A 22,198-nucleotide genomic window follows, 5' to 3' on the forward strand; every position below is an offset into this window, starting at 1 on the left:
GGGAACTGGAGCCCAACCACATCTGGAGTGCCACTGGTTCTCCATTCCTGGCCTAGACAATAGCATCTTCTACATTCTTCCTCCTCCTTCAAACTTCCATAGAAAGTACTGCTTTGTACTGACATGCAATTCCTCATGTATGCTGTTGCTGGGGCCAGCTATGCTTCACATTGTTTCCTTAATTTGCATAATACTGCTGGTGGGAGAAGTCTGGGAATTTACAAAACAGAGAGGGTTGTAATTAATTGAGATGGCACCATTCCTTGAGGCCAACGGCAAAATAGTTTCTCTTTTCTTGCTTGCTTTTTCATGCACTTGCTTTATTTTAATCTCCAGGAGCTGCAGCTGTAATTGTGGGCCATCCTCTGGACACAGTAAAGGTAAATAGTTTTGTTGTTTATTTTTTCAGTTTTACAAATATACAAGAGACCATTCTCTCCTACAGAGAATGGGGATGCTTTCTGCAGGGGGATATATTTTGCATACATGATGCAAGATGATGCAACCCAGAAAAAATATAAGCCCTATTCAAATAAGTGGCATTTAAGTACTCAGTTAAAGATTCACGAGACTTACATGCACTTTACTTTTTCTACATTGAGTCCAATGATATATTATAGATCTCTGGTGTAACAGAAGAACTACCAAAGATCTTTCAAAATTAAGAAAAACGGTGATTCCCTTTCCCTGGAATGGCTGGAATGTAACTACTGCTAATTTAGAGTAGATTGGAAGGGACATCTTACTTTATTATCCTGAGACTACCTAACATTAATAAATGATATGAAAGGCTTTTGTGGGTATAAGGGGGGGGGGGCGGATAAAGAGACAAGACACAAGTATTTGGAATAAAATCTGGGCCACATTTATTGAAATTCTTTGATCTGCAAAGGGGGAACTAAGCAGGCACCTTCTCAAAGCCAGCGTAGCCTGGTGTAGTATTGGGCGAGACATTCACCCCCAATTTTGGGTTGGGAGGCCTTCCCCTGTCACCTCCTCTTAAGCCTCAAAACTCATATTGGATGAGAGGAGTTGGCCTCAAAGGTAATCCCTGTCTCCCAACAGGGGCCGCAAAACCCTTAGCTGGAAGCCTCAGGCTTTACCAGTCACCTGAAACAGTGCGTCCAAATGCTCACCAACCCTAAAACCCACCAAGGTGCCTTCACATACCTGCCACAGGAGGGTGGCAAGCCGCTGCTTAGCTGTTCTCCTCCCACCTGCGGTGAAGCCATTCAAGCAATCCACTTCGCAGATTGGCCAAAATCAAATCATTGCCCTCTTCATATAAATGGACCCCATCTTGCCTATATAGCTCCCTCCACATGTAAGAAGTATCAGGATACCTAACTATCCCATTCCCCTGACCAAATACGGCGTTACCTATCTCTCTATTCACCTTCCTGCGGGCCCTATCCAGGACCCAAGGATCCAGACCATCATGCCATACCAGTCTGGGCAATAAACATGACCACAGAATGGAAACTCCCAGCCAATGATAACTTGAATGTTGGCCAAAGCCTGCAAAATGAGGGCCTTGCCCTTCAGCAAGCCCAAATCATTCCCCCCGAGGTGTAACAGCACAATCTGTGGGGGAACACAAACCAGACCATCCTGGAATAATGTAGGCAGGAGGCGCTCCCAACTAGGGGTGGACGAAAGTCGCTTACCTGTTGTCGAAGGACGTTCGCGGTGGGGGGGAGGCGCTTCGCTGCTCCCCCCGCGAAGTTCCGGCCGGGGGGGGAGGCTTCCTGCCTCGGCCCGGCCAAAATTCAGGCCGGGGGGGAGGCTTCCCGCCTCGGCCCGGCCGAAATTCAGGCCGGGGAGGAGGCTTCCCGCCTTGCCCGGCCGCAAACGCGAAAGTTTTTTTTTTAAAAAAAAACGCCCCCTGATAGGCTACGTGACGATTCACGTAGCCTATCACGGCTAGATCTGCAAAGTCAGCCGTGATAGGCTATGTCAATCATCACGTAGCCTATCACAGGTGACTTAAAAAAAAAAAAAGCGCATACGCTAATGGCGGCCCCCATAGGGAGCCGCCATTCGCGTTCCTTATTTAGTCGCTGTAGTCTACGTAAATGTTTACGTAGACTACGGCGAAAATAAGGGCAACGCAAATAGCATTGCCCTTATTTTCGCCGTAGTCTACGTAAACATTTACGTAGACCACTGCGACCAAATAAGGAACAGGAATGGCGGCTCCCTATGGGGGCCGCCATTTGCGTACGCACTTTTTTTTTTTTTTAAGTCACCCGTGATAGGCTACGTGATGATTGACGTAGCCTATCACGGCTGACTTTGCAAATCTAGCCGTGATAAGCTACGTGAATCGTCACGTAGCCTATCAGGGGGCGTTTTTTTTTTCTTTGATTGCAATGGCGGCGGCGGCATTCGCCCCACTCGAACACCTGCCGAACCGCCGGCCGGACCCACCACCGGGAGGGACATTCGGTGAAGGTAAGTCCCGTCCCGGGGGGGGGTGCGGGGTGCGGGGGGGGTTCGGAGGATTTCTCCCCGAAACTTGTTCGGGGGGCCGAACACGTTGGCGCTTGGCCCCCCGAAGTTTCGGGGAGAAATTCTCCGCCATCCCTACTCCCAACGCACACCATGTCTGCCCAACCACTGAACGTTGGCACACTGGCTGAGTCCGAGCTGGGACCCACAGCTTGACCAGGAGGCCCTCCATCCGGCCCAGAAGACCATGCTGTGCCCACAAATAAGCACGCACACTGGTCTCTGAGCATTCCAGCAATCTAGGAAACAAAAGTGAACATGTGAGAGCAATTGCATAAGAATGAGTGCCCAGGTAGTGGCCTCACATAGGCTCTATAGGCCTTGGAACACCACCTGTCCATCGACTGCACCTTGTCTGTTGGGAAGACAATAGCTGCAGCAGTTGAAGCAGCCCCAATACAGAAAGAATGCAAACAAAACCGGAATGCATCTAAACCAAGACCCTTCAAGGCCAGCTTCATGACAGTCCAGAATTGGTATTTGGTCAGGGGGGCAGAGTCCCTATGACAGAAAAGGGGGCCATGCCAGTCCCCTTGAACATTGAGGAATGCTCATAGAGCCTCCACCAGGCATAACTCTTCCCACATGACATGGAAAAGAGGCACCTGCACTCCTCTCCCACACTGATCAGTCTTAGACCTCTGCGAATGGATGCGCACAACCGATCGTGAAAATGGAATATCCATAAATTGTAATGCTCGCCCGGACAGATCACTCTGAAATCCGAAATGCTCCAAAAAAATGCCATCAAAGCTGCAGCATGGAAAAGGGTAGCCTTGTATTGAGAGTGACATAAAGATGTCCACTGTCCCTTCAGTGACATAAAGATGTCCTCTGTCCCTTCAGTCCCAGCAATATATCCAGCCTCAAAGGAAGCCGAGTGTCAGGTATTGCAGGAGACATCCGTGCCCAGCCCTGAAGGGTTCGCCTCACCCTAAAGTCAACAGTGTTATTGGGCACCCCCTTCAGCTTGGATCAAAAGGCTAGAGCAGAAAGTTTTCCGCCAATGGGCCGAGCTGAAAGGCCTCTCTGCCGAGCGTGAACGCAGAATTGCTCTACCGGAATGGGCCAAACCTGCAGCAGCTGCAAGGAATCCCTGAAAACAAAGAACTCCCCACCTGCCTTGAGGTAAGAAGCCCTCGTGCTGGGTGCTACCGACTGCAGCATGGCCTGCTCAGCCTCATTCCACCAGACTCCCCAAGCTCGGCTGGCATGGTCTCTGGCAGTACCTGCACCCAGGGAGCAAGGTCCCGAGACCTCTCTACCTGGTTACGCGACAAAGCATCAGCAATGGCGTTATCCGAGCCAGGGACATGTCGGGCCTGGAACAAGATATTAAACCAGAGGCATTGCAAAGTGAATGCCCTGACCAAAACCATTACTCTAGGATTACGGGATTACAGGGACTTAATCACCCAAACCGTGGCCTGGCTGTCACATCAAAAGTGCGCTAAGGAGTTGGACAGTTGCTCGGCCCACACTGTGCTGCCACGTAGATGGGAAAGGATTCTGAAAAGGTGAGATCCCCACCCACACCAGCAGCTTGCCAGTCCTCCGGCCATGACCCAGCACACCATCAATCCTGGAAAACCACCCCGAAACCAAAGGCGCCTGACACATCAGAGTGTATCTGAAGTTCACCACCAGAAAGAAATGCCATTAAAGTCATCCAGGAAGTGCAGCCATGCCTGCAGGTCTGCCTTCATAGCAGCAGACACTCTGACACAGTGGTGAGGAAACTGTAGGCCCTGCATGGCACCACACAGGCGCCGCAGGAATGCCCGACCAGGTGCCTCCACCTGGCAAGCAAAACTAAGATGTCCAACAACTTCCTGTAAGGCATGAAGTGTCACCTTCTTAGCTCTCACCACCACAGAGATCCTTTCCCGCAAGGCCAAGAGTTTATCGTTGGGGAGCCTACAAGACTGAGCTGCGGAATCCAACTCAATCCCAAGAAACAGAATGACAGATAAGGGGCCCTCAGTTTTCTCTGGCCAAAGGAACGCCCAGTTCCTCTGCCAAGGCAGAGAACTCCTGCATTAAACAGGCACACTGGGTAGAATCCCAGGGGCCGGCAAATAAAAAATCATCCAGGTAATGTAGCTTATTCTGCAATCCCGTCCTATCTCTAAGGGCCCACTCCAAAAATGAACTGAATTTCTCAAACATAGCACAGGAAATAGAGCACCCCATAGGGAGAGCTCTATCAACATAAAACTGGCGTTGAAAACAGAACCCTAAAAGATCAAAATCATCAGGGCAGATAGGCAAAAGGCAAAATGTGGATTCAATATTGCATTTGCCCATGAAGGCCCCACAACCCCAGGCCCTTACCACAGAAATTGCAGAATCGAAGGATGCGTAGTGTACGGAACAAAGGTGCTCTGGAATTGCATCATTCACAGATCCACCTATAGGAAAAGACAGGTTATGGATCAGCCTGTATTCCCCAGGGGCCAGGACTCAAGTTGGGAATAGGAGGTGTAGTGATAGGGATGGCGGAGAATTTCTCCCCGAAACTTTGGGGGGCCGAGCGCCAACGTGTTCGGCCCCCTGAACATGTTTCGGGGAGAAATTCTCTGCCCCCCACCCCGGGACGGGACTTACCTTTGCCGAATGTCCCTCCCGGCGGCGGGTCCGGCCAGCGGTTCGTTGGGTCTGCGTCAGGGGCGGGGGCGGCAGCCGATCTTTCGACCGGCTGCCGCCGCCGCCATTGCAATCAAAGAAAAAAAAAATGCCCCCGTGATAGGCTACGTGACGATTAACGTAGCCTATCACAGCTAGATTTGCAAAGTCAGCCGTGATAGGCTACGTAAATCGTCACTTAGCCTATCATGGGTGACTTTAAAAAAAAAAAAAGCGCGTACGGATAATGGCGGCCCCCATAGGGTGCCACCATTCCCGTTCCTTATTTGGTCGCTGTAGTCTACGTAAATGTTTACGTAGACTACGGCGAAAATAAGGGCAACGCTATTTGCGTTGCCCTTATTTTCGCCGTAGTCTACGTAAAGATTTACGTAGACTACAGCGACCAAATAAGGAACGCAAATGGCGGCTCCCTATGGGGGCCGCCATTTGCGTACGCGCTTTTTTTTTTTTTTTAAGTCACCCGTGATAGGCTACGTGGCGATTTACGTAGCCTATCACGGCTGACTTTGCAGATCTAGCCGTGATAGGCTACGTTAATCGTCACGTAGCCTATCACGGGGGCGTTTTTTTTTTTTTTTTAATTGTTTAGTTCGCGGCCGGGCGAGGCGCCTCCCCCCCGGCCTGAATTTTGGCCGGGCAAGGCGGGAAGCCTCCCCCCCCCGGCCTGAACTTCATGGGGGGAGCAACGAAGCGCCTCCCCCCCACCGCGGGAAATCTTCGAGGACAGGTAAGTGACTTTCGTCCACCCCTTGTAGTGAATGGACCAATGACCCTGCCAGCAGCCACCTCTTTCTGCATTTTTTCCCTGACCAGATGTTCAAAATATGCAATGGATCCCTGGTTCTATGCAAACTGAGCATGACGCTGGCCCTGAAAAGGAATCTGGAATCCCTCAGAAAACCCTTTCTCTAAATAAACAGCATCTTCCCACAGCGGGTACCGCCTCAGGAGGCACAAAAGAGATTGCAATTTAACTGGGCTGGGACCCCTTTGGAGGGGGCTATTGACCCCCACCTTGTTTCCTATTGGCCTGCCCCTCCGGGGCTGCTCCCCGCCATCCTCTAGCCCTGGGGCAATTAAGACAACCATGTTGTCCCCCGCACATAGAGCACTCATGCCGGAACTTGCAAGAGGTTTTAGAGCAGGTGCTGTGGGCACTAAACTCCGAACAGAGCAAGCAGTGTTGAACGACCTGCCCTGCGCCGGCCTTAAAGGCTGAAGCAGGCTGCTGCTTGGATAATAAGTGGCCACTATCCAGCCTGTCTCCAAAGCCTTGCCTCGCTGGGGTCATGAACTGGAGCCACAGGTTGTGGCCCTTTGCATCCCAACGCAAGGTGGGGTCAGGGGCGGGCCGCATACAAAATGATTCATCATATGCCAGTCATGCTCCGCCCTCATATTCCGTATAGGCCCTGTAAATAATATCCAAATATTCGGTCAGGACCCAACCCCACTCTGGGTATTTCTGCTGTATAATACCCATGTAGATGAGGAAACCAGGCAACGAATTTGCCCAGGTGCGAGAAACCATCTTATGCCTAATCCGCTCCTGTTCCTTGTTGCTGGACTTCTCCTTGTCCTTTGATTCCGATTCCTGGAATAACAAGGAGAATACATCCACAAACTCACCCTTCAATATCTTCTCCCTAGTGGCTGGCAATAGATGATACCTGAGGGGGGCAACAGTACCGCCTGTCGGGATTGCCTCATCACTAACCTTGGCATCAGGATCATTGCCAGCAACGGGGGCCACCACAGGGGCCACAGGATCACTGGCTGTAGGGCCATGCCACACTGCTGCACAAGCCACAGCAGCAGGCGATACTTGTTGAGAAGGGAGCTCAGGAATGGTCCCCATAGAGGCTGTAGCCACTGGAGGTGACGGAGGTTGAATGGTCCCACTCCCCACTGTGGCCCCTGACTCACCGGAAACATCAGAGGAAGGGGGGGTTAATGCCCTTAAGGGCACACCTGGTATGCAAAATGACACCAGAGGAGGCCCCGACTGATGTCACCGTGGGAACAGCTGTGCCGGACACACCGGACAAACCCCCAGTAGGAGTTAGCATAGGCCAAAAGGCCTGAGCAGTGGGAACATCTCCTCCATGACGAAAGGACCAACCCATCCCAGACATCTAAGGAAGCCACCCCAAGGCATAAATGGGCCACACCCCTGCCAAGAGGTGGGAGACCCAGGCATTACACCCTCACCTTGACCCAGAGGTATTAATGCAGGAGAATCTGGGACCTGGCACAGGCTAGGTGCTACTGTGCCTGCAGATGTGGAGGCAGACTCCCTGGAAACTGGAACTGGAACAGAAACCAATGCTGGCTCTTGCACTTGATCACAGGCCAGAGAAACATCTGACAGCTCTGCTACCTGCACTGGAATGGAGTTAGGCCATGCCTCCAGAGCATCCAACCTGGCTGAAATTGAAAACAAAAGATTTCTCTGAGTCTGCTTCCTAGTCAGCCTTGACCCCATACTCCGAATGCTCTGTTGAAGAGGAGTAACTGGAGCAGAAATCCCCTTATCCCTTTCCGCTGCCTCCACGCTGGAGAGAAGCATAGCCACTGTAGGGCTATCATCCTCAAAAGAGGATGAATCGGCCCTATGAAAATGCTGTTTGGGGGGGGAGGGGCCTTCGCCTTCCCTCCCACCCCAATTCCTTTCCTAGGTGGCATCCTGCCAGGGCTAAACACTGCCTCAACCTACACAGGCTAGTACTATAAGGGGGGGGGGTGTCGAGAGGAAGCCCAGGGATTGCCACCAATAGCCCACACCCCTTGGCACTAACTGTAGAGGGGGGGGGAATAGGCCTAATGGCCCACCCAGAAAACGTCAGGCCTGCAGGCCCATAAAATGCCCAGGCACACTCCAGGCTGCGCCCCTCAAAACCAGCCCCTAGCAGCCACGGCGTAATCGCCTAAACAGAAATGGGGGGCAAAGCCGCCCAACTCCAACCCCCAATCGATCCCCACACCTGCTGTACTGGGTGAAAACAGCGGGGGGGGGGGATGAGGCCCAAGAGACCCACCCTACAAACCTTGGGCCTACAGGCCCAGTAGTGATGCAAAGCCACCCCCTTCGTCCCCGGGGGGAACCGCGCACACGCATGTGAGAGACCTCGCTGTCCAGTGAGTGGGAAACACTGCTACCAGGAATGCCGCAGCAAGCAGCCACCACCAAAATCAGGCGCTGCAGAGCCCCAGACGCCGCTGACAACACTGAGAGGAGGTGGGCAGCCTCGACTCAGCTGAGGCAAAGCTGCCCAGCTCCCGATCGGCCTCTTCTTTGCCGGCTGCAGGAGCACCTGTCAACCCCTCCTGCAGCCGCACTTCGAAGAGGTGGAAGGGAGGGGTGCCCTAGCCTAAAACGGCCTGTAGGCTCCTCCCTTCCACAGTGGTGCCACCCTGGGAATGTCAATTGCATTCCTTCATCTCTCCCTCCCCCCCACCCCCAAAATCCTCCCTGCAGCCAGGCAAGCCGGACACGGGGGAAGGGGCTTCTGACCAGCCCCCAAAGCTTTCTCTGTGAGAGCAGCAGTTGGCTCACATAATTTCTCTCCTCCCCCACCCCAATTTTGCTAAGTCTTAGTACATATGTCACTCTCCAGGATTGCAAAATCATAAGAAGAGAAGACGGATCTGCTATAAAGAGAAAAAAGTATGCAATTTATTATCAGGTTCCCAGGTGGTGCCCCATGCAAGCACCGATCAGACTCATACCTCCTTAGCTTTGGCAAGATTGCTGCGTCATGTGTCTTCAGACCACACGGGAATAGCACATGATGCGGCAACTTTGCTGGAACTAAGCAGATCTGAATGGGAGACCACCAGGGAGAACCCTATGCAGGCTGCCTTAAGTCAGGCAGAAATGTAACTTGGATCCAGGCCACGTTAGCAGTGTTGAGGTCCCACTGAAATCAGGGGGACTTAAGGTAGTCATGACCCAGTTTTCACATTGATTTCAATGGGACCTAAGCATGTCTAACGTGGTCTAGATCCAACCTGTAATGAATAAATAGATACGTCAATCAACCATTTACAGTTGTGAGTACTTATTTTCAATAGATACTTATTCATATATTTGTATCCTGCTTGTCAACACCAAAGGGTTCCAGAGTGACTAACAACAACCATTTAAAACAGGGCTGGGCAGGTTTTAGGCTTGTGGCATCTACTTTGCTTTCCACTAAAGGCCTGAGGTCTACCAGCTGGAGCTAGGTACAAATCAGTAGCTCCAGAAGATAGACATAGAACTGTGGAACATACAATTGAGGTGCCTCTGAGTACATAGTCAGCCCAGGAATTTATTTTCAGTATCATAACTGGAGCTTGCACACAAATGGACTCATGTTTCCCAACCCCAAAAGCTTTCTTGATTTCAGTAGCCTAACTTAGGAGGGGGAAAGGGGATTTGTTGTCACTATTGTTAAACCATTGGGAGTGAGAAACTCTTGCTGATCTACTGCATGGAGGATAAGGCTATCAATGACTACTAGCCATGATGGCTATATTACCTCCAGTGCTGGAGGCAGTATGCTTCTGTATGCTAGTTGTTGAGGAACATAAGCAGGATGATGCAGTTGCCCTCATGTCCTGCTTGAGGACTTCGTAGGCCCCATCTACATGGCACCGCTTTCACCCCACACTCTGTCACAACTGTGCAGCATTTCAGCTTCAAATGAGCTTCTGCTGGGATACACTCGGGGTTTACTGCGTGCTTCCCTTACAGACTCCGCCGTGCCCTCTTTTTTTGCCATTATACTTTAATTCACAGCTGTGCAGCTTCGGGAGTGTGGGGGTGCAACACTTCAGTGGCTGTTTTGTATTTTAGGGGCTCTGCTGTGTCTTTCCATCCCTCATTAGGTAACAAGCGAGTGTTTTGTGCTCCTTCATTTCCACGCCATGTGTTTGTCAGTTCCTCAGCCTGAGACTCTCACGATGGTTCTCACTCACAAGTGTGAGTGGTACATGCCTAGCCATTGCTCCGAAATGGTGGCCGGAGCGATGTTGGTCCTCTCCCAAGACCGCACACACCCCCCGCCCTTGGGCACTGAGTCCAAAAGCAACCATTGCGAAGATACGACGCTGCAAAAATGTGCGAAAGTGTGATTAAATAGATGAAAACGCCCCTCTGTGCCTCTGTAACTGCACAGCTGCGAAGGGATGGGGGAGAAAAGGGGCATCACAGAGTGACGCAAGCACCATGCACGCCCACAACACACCCACCGCAAAATGCGCAGTGGGTTTGGGGAAGGGACAGGCGGCTCACAACCACAGTAAACCTGCAGCAAACCAAAAACAACGCAGCAAAACGCCTCCTCAGAAATCCGCATTTTCCAGGAGAAAACCACGGATGGCTGCGAAGTGGTGACTGCGCCGTCTAATCGAAAGGACCTCGACTTGCACCTGCCCTGGAGTAAAAGGTTCATGTAGATGGCCTCCAAGTGGCATCTGGTTGGCCAATACGGAAACAGAAAGCTGGAGCGGATAGGCCTTTGGTTTGACCCATCAGGGCTCTTCTTACGCTCTGTCCTGTGGCTGTGGGGCTTAATGTTATATATTGACTTGGTCTGCACATAATGCCAACCCATGGATAGGGCTGTTGAATGGATGCTATGGCCCCATGGATTAGGAAGAAGACGCAATAGTCAAAGTGGGAATCAGCCCTGAGATTGTAATGGGAAGCGAAGCACCTACTTTACGGCCTTGTACATTGTATGATGTGTATGATGCTGCCTATTGTCAGTGTAACTATTCAGTGTGAGTACTGCTATGTTCCCATGAACAGGGCTGTGGCTGAGTATGCTTGGAGGGTTTTAAAGCAAAAAGCACCAAAATACAGTGTTTGCTTGAATGCTCCCCCTTCCTGTAGCAGCTGTGCCAGGACGCTAATCGTATTTGTGTATTTACAATTTGCTGTGCAGTCCGTGAATTTCTCTGGAAGTAAGTACTGAAGGAATATGTGCCTTCCAGGGCTGGCAAATGGATGGTTTTACTGTCACTGCTGGTAGTGCGTGCTATAGGCCGACAATGGAACTTGTGGGAACATTTTTGCTACGTTTCCTACATTTGCTTCAGCACTGCCAAGAAACAAGCAACGCATCTTTCAATACTTAAAAGACAACTGTCAAGCTGGCACTTTCTTTGCCCTTGGATCTGGATGCAGCTTGGGAATAGCAACGAGGCGGCTTTGTTCCATTTCCAAATTGGTGGGGGGAAGGGAAGGGCCTTAAATGGAGAATTGAGAAGTGCAGTCATAGAGTTATTCAGTATTTACTGATGAAAATAGCTGAGGCGCATCCTGAGGAATAAGGGAGTGAGAATGGGGGGTTGTGCTGAATAGCTGAGTGTATTGAATGTGGTTTGTGTTCCAGTACAGCAGGTCTCTTGAAACTGACAAGTAAGCCATGTAGACCATGCTCAAAGTGAGTACTTTGACTCTTTGCAAAACCTTGAGCCCCGGGAGTGATTTGCCAATGTTGATTTCAGCGAACAAGAAATTAATGTGATGGTCCTTGAATAAGAGGAATTTGAAAGGTAGTGTAAGCATGTTCTGGATTTTAATGTAGCTATACTAGATTGCTCCTATGGTTTATGTATGAGGATGGGTAGGTATGGGCTTCAGCTTACACAAAACGCTAGACGTAGATACGTACCGCAGCACTCTAGCTTTTAATGAATCCTTGAATAATAAATCTGCCTCTTAAACTTGGTATAATTAACCAAGCAGATAATACGATGCAGAAGTGAAAAGTAAAGCTGGTGCTAAATTCCACTTCTACTCTTTTTTCTTTCTTTTTTTGGCATGTGTCCCAAGAGCGTAGTTAGCATTTGCATTCCTTTTAGATCATCTGCCAATTTACTACACTGATGCTCTATATAAAATTCATCCTGAAAAATGATGGGATTAATATTTTTCTGGGTTTTTTACAATCATGTGTCCTAGCCAATTATTTTCTCCTAAAGTGCAGCAGTATGAAAAGAAAGCCCATAGCTGATTGGTTATGCCAGGGCCAACATCAGGGGTGGCACCATAGGGGACCTGCCAAGACCCACATCCCAGCAGAGGGCCCACTCCTGATACCCAGAGGACAGTGTGGACCTGCTCCTGCTCCTTCTCCTGCTCCTTGCTTTGCTTCCTTTTCACTTTCCCGCTCCAAGTGTGTGAACAGTGGCAAGAGTGAGGAGGAGGAACAGCAGCCTCCACTCACCTTTCTGTCTCATTCTGGGCCATGGTGCAGATTAAGCATAAAGGGAGAGGGCAGTGGTGACAGTAGCAAGAAGGTGGACCCAGTCAGGGCATCTTGCCCTAGAGCTCCCCAGCACCTGGAGCTGACACTGAGTAGTACATTTTACTCATCAGTACCAGCCTGCTGCTAATGAGATCTATGGATGGATCTCCTTCGACAGATGAATTTCAGGACTTTCATGCTAACCATAAAATGTTTCATTTATTTGGTACATTTTAACCCCATGTTCCTCCAGGGAGTTCAGCTGACTACACAGAATTTCTGCTTTAGGTAGTCTCCCATGCACATCCTGGCTAGGTCTGCTTACGTACAAAGATGGGAACTCAACAAGCATCTGTTGATCATTTTCCATCTGGACCCCTTTGAACTAACTCACTTCCACTAATTTCCAAGTCATCAAGGCTACATGGCACTTTTGAACAGCTTTCATTGATACCCTTGCCTTGTATGGCAGATGTGGAGACTTACATGGAAAAGGGTGGAGCAAGAAATGTGTCACAGGGAACCCCATATCATATCCTACCTTCTAGTTTTGCATTCATTCACAGGATATGTCTCCAGTTTATAGCAGCTGCTCAAAATGGGGATCTCTTTTTCAAAACGCTCCGGGGAAAGAGATTCCACAACTTCAGGGGCCACGATTATATTGTCATTCTTGCTGTTAAGATGCCTTTTATTTTTGCTCTGCTAGAACTTTGATCAACTAATGCTTGCGCTTCTATTAATAGGCTTGGTCAACCATTTTTCTGCCACCAATTTTTCTCCCACTCCCAGTGTCCCAGCCTTTTTAAATATCTAAAAGCTGCTAGTACCCAGAACCGTCTTCATCTGCCCCAACACACACACACAGGACCAAGTTCTTTACCTTTTCATCTTATGCCCTACAGTGCAAACTCCACCATTTTTTATGGGTTAGGACAGCAATGTGCTTGTGTCTTTCTTAATGTGTTCTGAACTGGGCTGGCCATGCCATTAGGCTGAGCGGGGTGGCTGCCTCAGGCAGCAGATGCTCACAACAAGGCATTGGAGGACAGAGCTCGGGGGGGGGGAGGGGAGCAACACAGCCTGTTCTGTGCCCCTAAGCTAGCTTGCTATCCTTAAGGGGATGCTGTCCCATCACTAGCATTGAAATAAGATCCAATTGCCGGTAAGATCAGCTTCTGTATATGTGCCATATTGTCCTTTGCTTCGAGCAGGAAAATGTCTTGGGCCAGACCTTGTTGTGAGCACAACAGTTTGAGCATGACACTTAAATCAGTGCTGTGAAGTATGGCATGCTCAAGCAAATAGGGTGGCTGCTGAAGAATTGCCAAAAAACAGGGAATGCATCACCAAAAAAGAGGACAAAAGAGGATCGTGATTTGCAAAAACTTTGCATATGCTACTTTATATAGAGCCAGTATAGTGTACTGGTGAGAGTGTTGGACTAGGTCTTGGGAGACCCAGGTTCCAGTCCCCACTCAGCTATGGAAGCTCACTGGGTGACTTCAGGCCAGTCACAGACTCTCAGGCCCAGCCTACCTCACAGGGTTGTTGTTGTGAGGATAAAATGGAGGAGAGGAGGATTATGTACACCGCCTTGGGTTTCTTGCAAGAGGAAAAAAGGCAGGATATAAATGCAATCGATCAAGATGCACATTTAGACATAATTATTATAATTTAAATAGAATTAAGTTATAATAATTTAAATAGAAACACAATCCACCTCACCATAGTGTAGAAGACTGTGACCAGGTGACCGGTGTTCCTTGCTCAGTCTGCTATCAAGGTGCTAACTGTTGATAGGCAACAGTTCTTATGGCTCTTTATCTTTAAACTGGACAACCTTTCAAATACAGGATGCTTTCAAATACAGGCCAGTCCCCTGACAATGCTTCAAATAGAGGACTGTCCTCCGTAAAAGAGGGCACATGACCAGCCTTCAAGCAAATGATGAATGTAGAGGGAGAAGAATCTCGCACAAGTGCCTTACTTGTCCTTCCCCTGTTAACGCACCCCAGTGTGCAGTTTGATCTCATTTGCAATGGTGCCTTTTATTTTGTGCCCAACTTGTTGTAGTAACTCTTGCTGTCCTCCGAAGTACATGATCTCATGTGTACATTTTCGAAGTGTACTTTCTATTCTTCTTTTCAAAACATTGATGGATACAATAACTAGCACTAATCTCAGGACAGGACTTTATAGTGCCTCACTTGTTAAAGTTCCTGGGAAGGGCCATATCTCACAGGAAGTTCACATGCTTTGTATGCAAAAGGCTTCATGTTCAGTCCTTGGCATTGCCAGGTAGGGTTAGGAAAGGCTCCTGTCGGAAGCCCTGGAGAGCCACTGCCAGTCAGTGTAGACAATACTGAGCTAGATGGACCAACAGTCAGACTCAGTGCAAGACAGCTTCCAATCAGCAGCAGCAGCAGCAGCATGTATCCAGTGCTTTCTGAGTGTTCAAAGCACACTAATTCTTACTACAGCCCTGAAAGGTTAACCATAATTATTATCATCCTCATATTGCAATAGTAGCTTACCCATGGCCACCCACTGAGGTTCATTAGTTCATGGCAGAACTAATGTTTTAATAAGAGGCATTTATTTCTATACTTTCTTGGAACACCCGTCACTATACATCTCTGTAAGCTATTTCCCGATGGTCAGGGAATAAGCCCATCTGGAACATGCGTGACTGGGGGAAACTTAGCTTTACTGACCTCTCCCATCGGCAGCCCTGTCTCTATCCCACTGGAGGACAGGCTGCTCTCAGTCTGGTACTTATGGCCCAGAACCTAGTACATTTATCAAAATAAACAGGACCACAGCACACATAGCGTTAGGAATGTAGTCTAGGTAGCAGAGTGTCTTCATAAAGTACGGGGGGGGGGGGAGGGTGGCAGGAGGTCAACAAAGATGAGATCAGAGCTTTTCCAGAAACAGAGCTTTTATTGAGAAAGTAAGACAAAAAGGCAAGTTATGGGTTATCTGTTGAGGCTGACCCGGAAAAGGGTGGAGCAGAGTGAGAATGAGAAGTGACATGTCAGCCAGATAAAGGAGGCTGTGCAGTGATGCTGAGCTATTCTGGTCTGCTCAGGGCAAGGCCTCAGTGAGGAGGAGGAGGAGGAGAAGCAGCTGCTGCTGCAGCAGCAGCAGCTAGGCCTGTCATGGAGTCTAGTTTACCAGGGAGTCCTTCAAAGCTCAGAGGTCTTAGTTCAACACTGTAACTGTTGTGAACAGCCCAGAGAGCTTCGCTTATTGGGCAGTATAGAAATGTAATAATGAAAAAAAAAAAAACACAATTGGTGCTAATTATGTTCAATAGTCTTTCCTTGCTTGCTGACTCGTTTAACTTCCCCTTTGCTTACTCCTGCTTTCCTATCCCTTGCTCCCCTTTACGCAACAACTTGCCCCCATCCCTGCTCTTTGAGTTCAAATTGATTCATCATCTCATTTGTACCTTCCTACAATATTTTGAGTAATTGCTACATAGAATCATAGAATGTTGTTACATAAAATCAGTGACACATACATAAATGACTGTGTCAGCATCTGTGTGAAAGTAGAAGTCTTCCTAAAACATGGGACAAAAGCTATAACGCTAAGTTATAACACTACTGGGTGTCACAGTACTAATATGTTATGTCTGTATGTCCCATGGATCACTCCTGGACTGTAATAACCTATATTACAGAGGACTGTAATAAGCTTTGTGTAATAACGCAGCACTGTGATAACTATTAGGCAAACATGTTGCTTGCTTGTCTGCTTGCTTTGTTGTGCACTGATATACACAGAGACAGCAGAAGACCCCTAGAGACTTGACATGGAATATACCCAAACAATCAGTGGCATGGCTCAGTGGTAGAGCACCTGCTTTGCATGCAAAAGGTCCCAGGTTCAATCCCCAGCATCTCCAGGTAGACCTGGAAAAATTCCTGCCTGAAACCCTGGAGAGCTGCAACCAGGCAGTGTTGACAGTTCTGGGCTAGATGGACCAATGGTCGGGGCATACTAAACAGAAGGACACCGAAGGAGAAGCCATTGCTATGAAGCATGCATGGCATCATGATGCTTGGCATTTGTGGGGGGTACTCCCTTGAAGCATCCATAAGCAGTATTGGGGCTCCTGCTGTTTCCTGGGGAGCTGTTTGTATCCATCCAATGCATTCCTACGGTCATTTAGAAGGACACCTGAATATTATGGCCATGCAGAAGGATGGGCCATTCCTATGGAGCAGGCTTCAAATAGTGACTCCTGTAGACTTTGGGGGTACCAACTCTATTACCTGTGAGCAGTTTTGAGGTTCCTGCTGTTTCCTGTGGGGCTGTTTGTCTCAGTTAATGCATTCCTATGGCCATTCCGAAGGACACCTGAATATTGAGGCCATGGGGAAAGAGGGGCCATTCCTGTGGAGCATGCATCAAATAGTGACCCTTGGGATGTTTGGGGTACCCCCTATGGCACCTGTGAGCAATTTGGGGCTCCTGCTGTCTCCTGTGGGGCTGCTCGTCCCAGACCAATGCATTCCAATGTCCATTCCGAAGGATACCTGAAAATTATGGCCAGGTGGATGAAGGGGTCATTGCTATGGAGGGAAAATGACATTGGGTCTCTTGGGGTCTTTGGGGGTACTTCCACTGTCACCGGTGAGCAGCATTGGGGTTCCTGCCCCTTCCTGTGGGGCTGCTCATCTCATTCAAATGAATTCCCATAGCCATTCTGAAGGACACCTGAATATTATGGCCATGCGGATGTAGGGGTCATTCTTATGGAGCATGCATCAAATAGTGACTCTTGGGGTGTTTGGCGATACCCTCTCTGGCACCTGTGAGTGGTCTGGGGGCTCCTGCTCTTTCCTGTGGGCTGCTTGTCTCGGTCCAATGCATTCCTATGGTCATTCAGAACGACACCTGAACATTCTGGCCATGGGGAAGGAGGAGCCATTCCTATGGAGCATGCGCGAAACAGTGACTCCTGGGATATGTGGGGGTACTATCACCTGTGAGCAGTCTGGGGGTTCCTGCTCTTTTCTGTGGTGCTGTTCATCGCAATCCAATGCATTCCTATGGCCATTTGGAATGACACTTGAATATGATGGCCATGCTGAAGCATTCACCACATCTGGGCTCTTGGGATGTTTGGGGTCACTCACTGTGTCATATGTGAGCAATTTGGGGGCTGATGCTCTTTTCTGTGGGGTTGCTTGTCTCAGTCCAATGCAGGCCATTCCAAAGGTCACCTGAATATGATGGCCATGCTGAAGGATAGGCCATTCCTATAGAGGATGCATTACATCAGGACTCTTAGGAAGTTTGGGGCTTACCCTCTGTTACCCGTGAGCAGTTTGGGGGCTCCCTCTGTTTCCTGTAGGGTTCTGGTACCATTCCAGTGTATTCCTATGGCTATTTGGAAGTACAGGCCAGCTGTAAGGGAAGGAGGGATGGCAGCTATAAGCATGAAAATAGTCCCAGGCAGGTTTTTGACACACACACACACCCTTTGCCATCCACATGTCTAGGCCATTTGAAACTGGCGCTTATAGATCACTGTGTAAGACTGCAGTCACCTTCTGTTTATTGCATTCCTATCTCTTTGTGTGTTTGGAGATGTTCCCTAGAAACTGCTGTGCTGGGGGTCATAGGAATTTGTTCCCTAAAACCACTCTGTTAGTATTTTGATTCAGAGTTGTTTTCTATGAAAAATAAATGTTTGCCTCTTCATGTGCTTTGATTTGAAGATTATCTCTAAAACCTTCCAGTGATTTCCTATGGCCATTTGGAATGAACTAATGCATTTCAGTGGCCATCTGGTGTCTCTTTTAAGTACATCCCCAGTGATCTGACTCAGTATAAGGTGGCTTCCTATTTCCTAGCGGTCTCTCCATTGTTCTCTCATTGCTTCCTAATGTTCTCTCCTACACATCTCTCTCCCCCATGCAGCACACTTCCTCTTTTTCCTCTTGCTTCTTCAAAGTTCTGTCAACTCCGCAGGGCCATTCTTAGTTTAAATACAGTTACGGCTTATCAGCTTCTGATCCAGGTTAAACACAGAGTGCAACATGCAATAGGTCACTCATTTCTTTGTTATTGTTAAATGCAGCCACAAACGTATTATTCCACACAAACGCAGAGCAGTAGCTGCACTTCTATCAGGCCACAGTTCCTAACCAGCCCATCAAGGCCTTCAGCGTTATCTTCACTGAATTAGAAAATGGAAGAAAATTAGGTGTTAGCAAATCCAAGAGTTCTCAAGCCAACGCACAGAGGAGTGGGTAACGCTCTAGTCAATTTCACTAGAGAGTGTCAGAGTGAACTGCAAGACAGACCTTGCCAGCAAACTTTGCCAGACAAAATGGAGACTTTTGAGCCAAGGTGGTCATGTGGGGAACTCAAAATGGGGGCAAAATGGTGCCCTCTGGCAATACTTCCTAGTTCACAGCTCACTCTCTTAGACTGCAGTCCTATACACACTTATTTGGAAGTAAACCCCATTTAACTTAACTTATTTCGGAGCCACCATGAGAGGGTTTTGTACCCTAAAGAGTGGCCTAAAATTGTTTTACCTAAATAAAATAGATATACATAGCATTGTACAGTTAGCCACTATATTACACTCCTGAACTAATTAAAACTGTGCATTTTTCTAGCCAGTTGAGCATATTTTCTTAATTTGTTTGAGCTGAAACAGAAACTACACAAGGATTTTCAGCGGGCCTTATGCCATAAAATGGTCAAACCAGTTCCAGAATCCTAGACTGTATCTTGGCCACTTATACTGACAGTGCCACTGAATACAGGATAGCCATCTGGGATGACATCATAGGTACAAGCTCAGACTGTAATGTGTTTGCATTAAAACAGAAGTGAAACAGCTTCTACAGAAGTAAAATCTAATATAATTATTCCAGTGGAGAATTGTATGTATGTACCCCAAATCTAGTAGCATATACCGGATTCTAGAGTAGCAGAAGTGATATTCCGTCATTCATCAAGTTCGTATAATTACCACCTACCAGTCTTGTTTAAGCCTAACAATTATGACAGCTAGATAGATTACAATGAAGTGGAAATAAAAGTGCATAGTGATCCAAGGAGAATTTTGGGAGCTGGCAGAAAGAAGTGGTCCAAATAGACTGGGAGCTGCTGGGAGCTGCTGGTCTGATTCCTGCTAACAGTCCTGCATAATGCTTAGAGTTCTTATTTTCAGCATGCAAAACATGTTGACAGCAGAGAGTTTTAGGTATCATAGTATGGTTTTGATCTGTCTCTGGCAATGGAAAAATTGAATACAATGCTTGATTTTTTTTGCCTTGTTGCCTTGTTTTTTCTTTGGAACAAAGCAAGAATTATAGTCAAATAAAAGTGTGCATTGTTCATAAAGCATGAGGTCTGGTTTAATTGGAAGCATACTATTTTGATTTTATTCAATAATTTTGTTCTTCTGCAGACTCGCTTACAAGCTGGACATGGCTATGGAAGCACATTTAACTGTGTCCTCACTGTGTTCAGAAATGAAGGGGTAAGTATATTATTTTGCTGAGAACTACAAGTACAGAGGAACTTAAATATGCACACTGATGAACTAGCCTTCCAAGACCTCCCACTGACTGCCGTGCAGTCTTCAATTAGATTTGGCGTTCAGGAAGTTCAGATCATTCTTCAATTGAAATTCAGGGCCATAAAGCTTGAATTGATTTAGAGCAGCTAGGTTCTCCTCTACCACCCCTTTACCTTTCTGGGCCTACAGCTCCTTCCCTTTATAGTTTGATCTATGTTTGCCAGGTCAAGCACAATTTCCCTTGTGGGGCGGGATGTCAAAGGAATCTGTCTGGGGGATGAAGCTCACCGAGCTTTAATCATCTTGGCCCCCTGGACTTTGGCTCACTTTCCTGCAAGCTCTCCTGACTCAATCTGTGTTGAGTTGAGTCAGGCCAGCTCATGGATTTCCAGGGTTTTTTAATATTTCTGTTAAAAGCCATTTGTGCAAATTATGCAAATTTTGAGTGCAATTTGCACAAATTGTGGCCATCATTTGTATAATTTGCACAAGTTGCTCCCACAATTTGCACAAATGGCTTTTATGCAAATTTAAAAACAACCTCCCAAAGCTCCTGGATTTTGGGAAGAAACCCATGGCTCAGCTCGCAAATGCAAGCCAAGTCAGGGGCACCACAGAAACCTGCTGAGCCCAAAAAGGGACGGATTTCCCAGTGACAGACATCCCTACTTGTGGGAGAAGATTGAGGCAAAGTAGGAGTTTCTGAGTTCTCTCTGTTGTCTATTAACATTTTCCATCTTCTCCATGCAGTAGACCTACCATTTCCTTGTCCTTCCTCATGCTCCAAACGTAGCATTACATGTTTCAGATATTTGTTTGTATTTATCCTTGGTGGTTTACCTCCACTTCCATTTCCTATGCATCTTTTAAAAAAAATTCTGAGCTCATTGGAACACTCCTTATGTACATAGCCACCATGATTTCTTTAGAAGCCTTTCATTTTTCTTCTCCATTGGAATTGTTAGTACTTGTGCCTTCAGTATCTTGCTTTTAAACTGTCATAGACCCATCTTGAACTCCCTTCTCCTTGATCTAATTGATCCTAAGGATACTATTTCCTTAAACCTGTTAAAATCAGGTTTCCTAAAATCTAAGTTGTACATCGTACTATACTCAACTTTCCCTTTCCTCAGTAGTATGAATTCCAAGATGACATGCTCACTTCCACCCAAGGTTCCTACTACTTTCACCTCATCAACCAGTTCTTAGGTTGCTGGTGAGGATCAGGTTTAGGATAGCTGATCCCCTTGCCTCTTCTTTCACCTTCTGGATGATGAAGTTGTCAGCAAGGCAAGTCAGGAATTTATTAGACCTTCCATTCTTTGCAGAGTTTGACTTCCAGCAGATATCAGTCTCCCATTATGACTATGTCCCTCCACTTTGAAAGCTTGGTTACCTGATCTTGGAAGGCATCATCCAAGTCTTCTGCCTAACTTGGCAGTCTGTAGCACATGATATTGCTATGATTTCCCTCTCATCTAACTTTTACCCAGATGCTCTCAAATTACCTTAAATGCTCAGATTCATAATGGTATTACTCTCTTCCCATTGGTCTATTCCTTTTGAATAAATTGTACCCTTCAGTCCCTACATTCCAAGTATGAATCACATCCCACCAGGTTTCAGTAATGCGTATTAAATAATATTTGCCTCCCTGTATTAAGATTTCAAATTCAGCCTATTTCCTATACACCGTGCATTGGTATAGAGAAACTGGAAACCACGGGTTGTATATCACAACCACTTCCTTACTGTTTTTTCTTACATATTAGTGGCTACCCATACCGTCATCCTGGTTTCATCCATGCTCTTGTCTCCAGTACCTGACATTATCCTGTCTTCTTGGGTTTTGTTGCCCTGCCAGATTTAGTTTAAAACCTTCCTGATCAGGTTCATGAGACTCTTGTCAAACAGTCTTTGTGAGGTGCAACAGTCTCCCCAGTCTTGGTGAGGTACAACCCATCTCCTGCCAGATGTTCTTCATCATGGACATGTAGACCATGGTCGAAGAAACCAAACCTTTCCCAACAATACCATCTGCATAGCCAGTCATGGACTTCCAGTATTCTTCTTCCTATTCCTAGGCCAAGGCCTTCAACAGAAAGCTCAAAGAATATGATTCCAAGGAAGGCTTGGACCTCTCATAGACTGAGCACTGGCCTGCATACTCAGAGCTATGCTGTGTACATCTCTATAAATCCATATAAATTTCCCACAATGCCCCAGAGCATTGCTGCAT

General features: G+C 47.6%; 1 protein-coding gene across 4 annotated transcripts in view; it reads left to right on the top strand.

Moving 5' to 3' along the window:
* Positions 1–22,198, top strand: part of SLC25A48 (solute carrier family 25 member 48) — a 71,393-nt gene that overhangs the window by 9,841 nt on the left and 39,354 nt on the right. For all 4 annotated transcript variants that reach the window (XM_084838996.1, XM_084838993.1, XM_084838994.1 and 1 more), the window contains exons 2-3: positions 337–380; positions 19,849–19,920. Coding sequence is in view for 3 of the 4 variants with exons in the window: in XM_084838993.1 (XP_084695119.1) it covers positions 337–380; positions 19,849–19,920 (116 nt within the window). In the remaining variant the exon portion in view is untranslated. The remainder of the gene's footprint in view (positions 1–336; positions 381–19,848; positions 19,921–22,198) is intronic.

This window comes from Heloderma suspectum, chromosome 2, assembly GCF_057233095.1.
Source record: "Heloderma suspectum isolate Gila_16-S chromosome 2, 16-S_ref, whole genome shotgun sequence".
Taxonomy (NCBI): Eukaryota; Metazoa; Chordata; class Lepidosauria; order Squamata; family Helodermatidae; genus Heloderma; species Heloderma suspectum.